This window comes from Eschscholzia californica, unplaced genomic scaffold (genome assembly GCF_041429995.1).
Source record: "Eschscholzia californica isolate CP2 unplaced genomic scaffold, dmEscCali1.0.p SCAF_6, whole genome shotgun sequence".
NCBI lineage: Eukaryota > Viridiplantae > Streptophyta > Magnoliopsida > Ranunculales > Papaveraceae > Eschscholzia > Eschscholzia californica.
Genome location: NW_028238483.1, coordinates 25,613,686 through 25,623,603, shown reverse-complemented (window position 1 = coordinate 25,623,603; position 9,918 = coordinate 25,613,686). Strand labels below are relative to the sequence as shown.

Below are 9,918 nucleotides of genomic sequence, written 5' to 3'. Positions count from 1 at the left end.
TATATATCAACCTTCAAAAGGTCATCCTAAGTGACCTATCCTAAGTGACCTAAAGCCAATCTATTCTATCTTTGTTAATACTCAAGTTCGATAAATCCATGGATTCTCATGTCCATGGGATCGAACCTGAGGCCTCTGGATTGCGAAGCAAGTGTAACCACTACACCAAGAGGTGATGAACTAATTTGTGACTAATTGGTCATTGTGTCCATAAGTATCTGACAATTCAATTTGACCTCTATTTGTCGACAGTTTGGCCTGATCGTTTATTTTTGTCAATTCCATTTATACTCTTCTCACTTTTAATGATTATTACAATGTAATTCTTATTGCTCCGCCTCAATCTCCTTCTCTCTAGTGTAACTTTTATCTTCTTCGCCAAATTTATTTTTTCAAAATTTTCTTTAGGTATGAATTCCAACTAAGTTTTACAGGTGTGCTTTGATTAATTGTTTACAGGTTTTTCTTTTTTTGATAATAGAAGGTCTACCAGTTAATGGGTAAATTGCTTAAATGGAGAAGTCTTTGGCAGAAACACAAGTTATGCCTAGTTCATAAAAAGAAAGAGAAGAGATTATTATCTCGAGAGTAAAAAGTAAATACTAAGGGTCCGTTTGTTACGTGAGAATGTGTGAGTAAGAAATCCAACATTTTCTAATGGGTAAGAAAATCAATTCTTTCACATGTGAAATTAAGTTTTTAACTGTTTGGTAGGGATGTAGGAAAACTGAGGGAGTGCCTTTAGAATTTAGTGTATCGGAAACTTTTACAGGAGTGACTTTAGAATTTAGTGCATTGTTACTTTTTTGGAGGTGCCTTTAGAATTTCGGTCATCATCTTTCTCAAAAAAACGGAGGTGCCTTTAGAATTTTATGGAGGTGCCTTTAAAATTTATTGCATTGTTACTTTTTTAAGTGCCTTTAGAATTTCGATCATCATCTTCCCTAAAAATGGAAGTGCCTTTAAAATTTATGGAGATGTCTCTAGAATTTTGTGGAGGTGCCTTTAGAAATAGAGAGAGAGAGAGTCACAGGAGGAATAGAGGGAAAGAGAGTTATGGGAGGAGAGAAAGTTACAAGACGAGAGAGAGTTACAGGAGGAGAGAGAGTTACAGGAGGAGAGGGTGAGAAATCAGTTTTCACACCTTTTAGGTGGGAAAAAAATTAGACTATTTGTCAACTTTTTTTTTCTTAAGAAATCGATTTTCTTACCCATAGTGGCCAACCAAACGACGGAAAACTGATTTTCTTAAAAAAATGATTTTATTACTCACATTTGCACACGTATCAAACAGACCCTAAGAGTCAAAAAGTAGCTCCTCATGTGTATGCTCGGACAACTAGATGGTTGTGATGTCATTAGTGAAGGGCCAAAGACATTTACTCACTAATGGATACCGCCACAAGATGAGTTTCTTACTTTCTCACCTCACATTAATGGAAACATAAAAACATTTAGTCATTAATGGAGATCATGACAAGATGAATTTCCTTATTTTCTCATGTCACAATAGTGGAGGGTATAAAAAAGTAAAATTAAACCTAAATAAAACCCAACCTAAATAAAACCCAACTTCAAACTTAAACCGTAAGTAAAAAAACATACATGAAGTGACACTATGTGTACCAATCTGATAATATTTGTACGTGTATGACATTATTTAGTAAATTGGTATATAAGTACAACTAGATTTTGTTATTTTGCCATAACATCAATCACACTCGTTTAAAATGAATATTCATTTGTCTCTCTATCTTTCCTCAAACAACTAGATTATATAAATGAAACAAAATAATTGCACATCAACATTCATATACAAACACGTACAGTTCAACAAAAAAAAATACACAAAGAAATACTGAAATGTTGCACCAATTCGATATCATATGTCTTTCAAACATATGTGCTAAAACCATTAAAAAAAAAACCATTTGGCAAACCCTACCAAGCTAAGGAATCTCATGTACATCACATTGGGATAGGGGTGGGAATCGGGCGGGTATGGGCACCCGCGGGTAATTCTGAGTCGGACTCGGGCGGGTCGGGTAAGTTTCTCCTCTGCCCACTCGGGTTCTCGGGCGGATTCGGGCGGGCTTTTCTGAAATCTCCTATGATCAAAGCCCGCCCAAGCCCATTAAAGCATCGGGCAAGCCGGGCTTCGGGCAAATCGGGCATCGGGTTTCTTTATTTGATATTTTTCTACCAGATCAGGAAACTCTAGAATTTGATATTGTTCAAATAAGCTTCTCTAAACAAATTGATACCAAATCTTTACAAAACTTATAAATCAAGAATGAAAGAAATACTCAAATTCCGTAACATAAGAAAGCAACAACTGATATAGATCTATAGATGCAAACATGAGACTTGGTTGTCTTCAACTTTTTTTCTTGTATTTGTATGTTCCATTAGTTCTTCTTTGTTCTTCCTTCACATCAAAATAATCTTAAAATTTGCCCACTACATAGAGATGGAAGATGATCTCAATAACTTATATAATAGAGAATAAGGTTGGCACAAGAAGGTCTAGTAAATAAGAGAGAAACGGCTAGAGAGACAACGTAGATTCTTTTTCTCTCTCTCTGCTACCAAATTTTTCAGATTCAATGTGGTAAACTATTAGGGTTGCTTCAATGTGTAGTTTATATATCTTGGGAGAAACCTTAAATATACTTTGGGCTTTATAGTGAAGTATAATCGACACGCAAAGTGATTGGCATCTATAGGCACCCGTCGGGTGAGCATATCGGGCTCGGGTATGGGCGGGGTGGCGGGCAGAGCTTTTCACCCGAGCCCGCCCACGAAAAATCATCGGGCTGGGCGGGTAGTACCCATCTTCGGGCGCGGGCGTCCATGGACATTGTCGGGCGCGGGTAAACGTGACGGGTATCGGGCTTTCGGGTAGAATTCCCACCCCTACATTGGGATTGTTTAGATGTTAATTGAGCCTTGTTTTTTTTTTTGATGAAGGAAAATTGTTTAGATGTTAATTGAGCCTTGTTGTTTCGTCTATGACAAAACCTTGTTTTCCGAGTCTTAACATATTGACTGACTACGCCACGCGTGTCCATTTTAACCCGCGCATATTACGTATCTATAAAACCAGCACCACCTTAATCTTTCTCTTCTTATATTCTAAATTCGAAAGCCCTAGTCTCTCTCTCTATACTGCTCATCTCTCTCTCTCTTTACTTTCTCTCTCTAAAAGAAAAAACAGATAGAGAAGAGAAAAAGAGTGGTAAAAATGGAGGTTTGTCGGAAACCGACTACCAAAATGTCATCGTCTCATTCTCTCTCTAATGGCGGTGGTTCCTACAACCTTCAGAAACATCATCATCATCAAAGTAAAGCTTCTGATTCACTTATTAGTCTCTCTATAAATTACATGACAAATGGTGTTTTCTTCACTTTATTCTTTTCTGTTGCTTACTTTCTTCTTCATCGTTGGAGAGAGAAAATTCGTAACTCAACTCCTCTCCACGTAGTTACCATTTCTGAGATCATAGCGATTGTTTCGTTACTTGCTTCTTGCATTTACCTTCACGGTTTCTTCGGCTTAGATTTCGTTCATTCATTCATCATCCGAACTTCTACCTATGAATCATGGGAAATTCATGATCATGATCATGACAAAAATCAAATTCAACCCATCAAACAAACTTCAGATTCAGATTCTGTTGTTGTTGTTGGTGGTGGTGGTGGTGGTGATCTATGTTCACAACCTAAAAAGATGATCATTGATTCAGTAATCACTACTTGTGATTATGAAGCTGATGATGATGAAGAAGATATCATTAAATCGGTTGTGGATGGGAAAACCCCATCTTATTCACTTGAATCTAAACTTGGTGATTGTAAAAGAGCTGCTTCAATTCGTCGTGAAGCTTTACAAAGAATGACAGGAAGATCTCTTGATGGATTACCATTAGATGGGTTTGATTATGAATCAATTTTAGGGCAATGTTGTGAGATGCCTGTTGGGTTTATTCAAATTCCAGTTGGAATTGCTGGACCTCTATTGGTTAATGGTATTGAGTATTCTGTTCCAATGGCGACAACAGAGGGTTGTCTGGTAGCTAGTACTAACAGAGGATGTAAAGCCATTTATGCTTCAGGTGAAAAAAAAATCCATCTTTCCTATTTCTTTCTCTCTATAGATGAAGATTGTTTTTTGTTTGGTTTCTTCTAGTGAAATTGATAGAAAAGTTAAGATTTTTATGGTTTCAGGTGGAGCAACTAGTATCTTGTTGAAAGATGGGATGACAAGAGCGCCAGTTGTGAGATTTGGAACTGTTAAACGAGCTGCAGAATTGAAATTCTTCATGGAAGATTCAATCAATTTTGACACTTTGGCAGTTGTTTTCAACAAGTAAGCTTCAAATTTCAGTTGTTCACATTAATTAGGAATTAAGTAAAAGTTGAATGAGATTGTTGGGTAAAAGTTTTGATGATTTATTATAAGAGTATCTTATCTAAGAAAAGAAGGGGTTAATATGTACGTATTATTTGAAGGAAGGAGGGTATAACCCGTGCCCGCACAAACAGTTTTATAATCTCAACCCGATGAGTTTGGGAAGTGTGATCTTAGCCATGAAAAAGGAGGGCAAATTCTATATAAAAGATACCCTCCTAATTTATCATATAGATTATCTTTCTCCCTTCATCTCTTAACATGAAGGTGGTTTTGAACAATTAATGTCCTTGTCTGCGTAAAATTGATCATAATTATAGAATCCTAAAGTGGATTTTCGCTATCCATTCTTATTGATCATAATCTGTTTGTCAAAATGCTTGTACTTTACTCTGCTTCTGTTGCTTATATTTTGCAAAAGGTTTCCTACAACTGACTTAAGAACCAAAACATAACTTTTCTTTGATCTAGATGGTTATTACTTAAGATTCCTAGGGTTAACAACAATGATAGATGGGCGGAAAATTCAAGGCCGAAATCAGTATGTAGGTGAGGTTTTCTGGGTCAACATCTCACTTTAAGATGGCCAAATAACTTGTTAGTTGATGACCGATTTCGGTTCGAAGTCGGGCAAGGTCTTTGGCCCTTTTACCATTTGTTTTGCCTTTTTAACTATAAGTTAGCTAGATAACAACTTATCCACTTAAAAGTAACTTCTTGGTTTATAAAATTATAGGTCTAGCAGATTTGCAAGGCTTCAAAATGTTCAATGCGCCATTGCCGGAAAGAATTTGTACATGAGATTTAGATGCAGTACTGGTGATGCTATGGGTATGAACATGGTGTCTAAAGGTGTACAAAATGTGCTGGATTATCTTCAAAATGATTTCCCTGACATGGAAGTCGTTGGTATATCTGGTTAGATTCTCAACCGTGAGAGAGAGAGAGAGATAGAGCTAGAGATCATGCTCATTTGAATGCGTTTCTTCTAAAGTTGTTCTTTTTTGGTAATATCTCACATATGTGATCTGGGTGTCGATTTGAACTTGTGAATTTGCATGAACAGTAGTTAACTTGTCTATCTACTCAACCTTTTTTCTAGGGAACTTCTGTTCAGACAAGAAACCAGCTGCAGTTAACTGGATTGAAGGAAGAGGAAAGTCAGTAGTTTGTGAGGCAATTATAAAGGATGAAGTGGTGAAGAAGGTGCTTAAGACAACTGTCCCTGCACTAGTAGAACTGAACATGTTGAAAAATCTTGCAGGTTCAGCCATTGCTGGTGCTCTTGGTGGCTTCAATGCCCATGCTAGTAATATTGTCTCTGCTGTTTTCTTAGCTACTGGCCAAGACCCAGCACAGAACATTGAGAGTTCTCACTGTATAACCATGATGGAAGCTGTTAATGATGACCAAGACCTTCATATCTCTGTCACCATGCCTTCAATTGAGGTAACTAATGAAATTATCATGAAAGAGAAGGTTACTTAAGTTTCAGTCCAAAAAAGTACCAACACTAGGGTTTAGACTACTGTTCGATATTTTTTCCTTTGTTAAAAAGTGTTTGAAGTACACCCCGTGTATACGGACCAGCCGTCCTACGTGGCTAATAGGACAAGAGGCAATTTTGTATTTCACACCCTTCAAAGTGCGTGAAATGACAAAGTTACCCTTTGTTGGCACAAGATTGTACTTGTATCATTGTTGTTTATAGAAAAGGTCACGAGCTAACCATAGAATGTTAGCCGTTATTAACTTGCAAATATTGATTATCGTACTGCAACATATTTTGAAGTAGCAACATCCAATCAACTGTTAGTTCGTGACCTTCTTGTAGAAAAAAGAAACTCTACACCGACTCACACCTTAGAGCATCTCCAACGCAAATCTCAATCTTAGAAACTCGGAATGTCACGTAGGACTTTTAGAGTTTTTATTATAAAATTCATCTCCAATGCAAAACTCAATTCAAATCTCCAAGATAACGTGTCGAGGGTGGAATAGAGATATCTCAAGAGGACACTCCAATTCTAGAGTGTGCTCTTGAGATATCTCTAAATGCCAACTCAACATTTTCATATATTTTAATGAAAAAAAAAATGGCATATAAGCAATTTTTGGAGTTTTAGAGTGTTGCATTGGAGAAGTCCTTCGAATAGAGGATCTCAATCTTGACAAATAGGAAAGAGAAAAAGTAGAGATTGACATTTGAATCTCGACACATAGGAGTTTTAGAGTTTCTTTTGAGTTTTGCAGTGGAGATGCTCTTAGTGGTGGTACAACCAACTTAAAACTAATTAGCGACAATGGAAGAGTCATTATAGTCTTGGCTATGAAAGTAGTCTCTGGCCTTGTGGCCGGGATAACTCGAAAGCATCAATGATGACCCTGGGTGTGTGGTAAATATTGGATTTTTTTAAGCTCAATTTTTGTATTCGGTTATGATTCAGGTGGGTACTGTTGGTGGAGGAACACAACTTGCTTCACAATCAGCATGTTTAAACCTTCTTGGTGTAAAAGGTGCAAATAAAGAATCACCAGGATCAAATTCAAGGCTTTTGGCTACCATTATAGCTGGTTCAGTACTTGCTGGAGAACTCTCTCTCATGTCAGCTATATCAGCTGGACAACTTGTCAAAAGTCACATGAAGTATAATAGATCAAGCAAAGATATATCCCAAATCGCTTCTTCTTAGGCCTCTTTAAAACCCCAAAACCCAAAAAGAAAATAGTTACTCCAGAGAAATAGGAACTTCAGAAAAAAGGAAAATCCTTAAAAACAAAGAAGCAATTGGAAGGAGGGTGAAAAGGTGGCAGAAAGGAGAAGATTTAAGTATGTTTGATTCCTCTCTCTAATTCTTTTATAAATCTTGTAATGATGCAGAGGGTTTAGAGAGAAAAAGGTGTACCAGGTTCTTAAAAGCATAATTGATTAGTGGTTCTGTTTGGTTCCCGTTTGTAATCAACTGTATTTATGGGGAAACATTTGATGTCAAGAGAACAGAAGAAAAAAATACCTATTGACTTTTTTAGGGTTACTCAGTTACTCCGTTTGTCCCTATAAAATGTGACCAGCTCCCTGCGTGGTTCCTAAGTTTCCACGAATCCTGAGATGTCTCCTTTTATGTTTTTGGGGTGCGTTAGCTAAAATATTAAATTTACTTCTATTAATAGAGGTCCTTCAAGAAAAATATAAAAATTTAAAAAAGGAGAAATGTGTATTAGGACGAAAACAATAACAAAAAATCCGTGACTAAGAAATTCAAATTTGACTTTTTTAATCTAGTTGATCACAATACACCAAAATAACTATCTAACGCATTACGCATTACTGTAAACTTAGAAGGTCACGTACGGGATGATATGATGGTTCAGAAGAAAAGAAGAGAGAGAAGAAACAAGAGATAAGGTGGCGAGAAGGAGATATGAAGCGGAGGAAATAGATAATTGGCAAATGCTTTTTGAGAATCTATATAATAAAACAGAAGGGAAAACGATGACTGGGACAAACATCCTTTTTTAATTATGCATATTGTCTAGAAGTCCTTCTCAAAATTTAAAATATAGTCCTTCGTAGAAATAAAGTTACCTATTTAAAAAATAATAACCGTATCCTTCTTAGAAATAAAATAACTAATTAAAAGAAATAAAATAAATTTCAAGAGTTAAAAAAAAGAAATTAAAATCTCTCTCTCTCTCTCTCAATAAAATAATAACTAATTTAAGGAAAGTGAAACAAAAAATGAGGGTATCTAGAATATAACAATAAAATTTTGTCACATTCGATTGATACAACTGTCCGTGGCCTATGACACGGGATATACCTTAGTTAATGTACATTTGGCCTCTAAGGGCATTTTCGGAAAAAAATGATCCTTGTGGTCGAAAAGGAACTAGCAAACACTTATGGAAGTCAAAAATGTGAGTTGATCACAACTTGGGAGTCAGCAGTATTAACAATATAAAAAAAAAGTTAAAAAGGTTAAAATAGTTAGAACTAGAACATTTCCCATCCAAGAGTCAATTGATGTGCCATTGTCTATGATTTAAAAAAATTGATCGTCCTTTAATGATGAGGGCCACAGGCAGCATAACTGCCCCAAAATGTCAGTCAGTATCCTATTGCATCATTACTCATGTAGTTATTTGTCTGTCAGTCATTTCACTTCACATATGAGGAGAAGCAAATTCAAGCATAATAATTTCAAATAAAACATTATGATACATTTTTTTTTGAGAAACATTATGATACATAGTATTAGTCATTTTACATACTTCTATCTTTCCAATAGAAAATAAGGTACTTGTTTGTCTTTCAACAAAAAAAAAAAAAAAAAAAAAGAAGGTACTTGGTTGTCAATTGTCATAAAAAGGGTCTCAAGGAATAAATTCTTATTATTACAACTAATAATTGTTAACAGTCTCAGTAATCTTTTGTAGGGTTGTAACTAAATGAGAACCGCGTCATCTTAATTTATGTTTTAGTTAGTCTCCTATAAATTCTCACTTATATATTTTATACGGAGTATATTTTAAATGTATGAATTAAGATATGTCTGCGTCCAACTCTATCACAGAATAAGTATGGTTTTACTCAAAAAAACTGTGGATTTTTTTTTGTTGAACTAACACAGTGGTTATTAGTTTTTCGATGTTGAACTCATTAAAAACGTTTCTCCATCTTCCTTCATTAAGTGCCATTATAGGCGGGGCCAATCTTCAAAGACAATTGTGAGCTTTCACATTTAGCCAAAGTCATTTTAAACACCACCTTTATTTTCCTCCCTACCAAGCTCTTGCTTACCATATGCAACTTCATTATTGAGTATTTGAGTTATTGTTTCAAATTCTTTTTTCGGTAGAATGCATCTTAAATTACTTTTGATAACTCATACGGGCCTTTTGATTGTGTTGTAACACAATAGTACGTTATTTTTGCGGGGAAAACTAATATTCAAGTCTTAGTACTCCGCAAATAAGAAATAAATAACTACTTGGTAAATGATTCAACGGAAAAGAAATCACAGACCCGCCCATCTCAGAGGAAATTTTATTTTGGTGGGAATGTGATATCTTGTGTATCTCCGGATAATAAACACCATTATGGAGTACGGATGGAAATCAAGCCCGATAGCCGCTATCTGGAACACTTGGGTCCAATGGGCTAATGACCAATCCCGAGCATGCACTACCCGCCTGATCCGTTAATTTTCCAGTGCCCTCTGTTACAGCATAGGCCTGCGACGGAAACCCATTTGTTAAGTTTGATTTTAAGGCACCCCCCATTCATAATTTTACATTAGAAAATTTGAACCTTATATGTCTTGAACACACAAAATCAGAAGACAATTCAACAAACTAAGTCTAAATTGAACCAAAATAAGAAATAATCCCTCTTCAACAAACAAGAAAAAGAAATAATCCTACAACTATCCAATTTCTTATACGAGTAAAAATTAAAGTAATACAATATAGAGCATAAGTGTATAACGTCAACGCATCAAATTCTG

General features: G+C 35.7%; 1 protein-coding gene across 2 annotated transcripts; it reads left to right on the top strand.

Moving 5' to 3' along the window:
* Positions 1-2,981: 2,981 nt before the first annotated feature.
* Positions 2,982-7,446, top strand: LOC147532886 (3-hydroxy-3-methylglutaryl-coenzyme A reductase 1-like). Of its 2 annotated transcripts, none has more exons than XM_086649115.1 (5): positions 2,982-4,115; positions 4,228-4,369; positions 5,148-5,329; positions 5,514-5,860; positions 6,859-7,446. In XM_086649115.1, the coding sequence occupies exons 1-5, from the start codon at positions 3,245-3,247 to the stop codon at positions 7,102-7,104; spliced, it is 1,788 nt and encodes a 595-aa protein (XP_086505241.1). In that variant the 5' UTR covers positions 2,982-3,244; the 3' UTR covers positions 7,105-7,446. The 2 variants fall into 2 exon arrangements, 1 of the variants encoding a protein (XP_086505241.1); XR_015227912.1 differs by having other exon boundaries at positions 3,116-4,115; positions 5,514-6,279; positions 6,680-7,446.
* Positions 7,447-9,918: the final 2,472 nt, after the last annotated feature.

What these genes read in the sequence shown, in the direction of transcription:
- LOC147532886 (XM_086649115.1), top strand. Translation starts at nt 3,245, where the DNA reads ATGGAGGTTTGTCGGAAACCGACTACCAAAATGTCATCGTCTCATTCT. An exon ending in GGAAGTCGTTGGTATATCTG is followed by an intron (nt 5,330 to 5,513) that starts GTTAGATTCTCA and finishes CCTTTTTTCTAG; the next exon opens with GGAACTTCTGTTCAGACAAG. An exon ending in TCACCATGCCTTCAATTGAG is followed by an intron (nt 5,861 to 6,858) that starts GTAACTAATGAA and finishes GTTATGATTCAG; the next exon opens with GTGGGTACTGTTGGTGGAGG.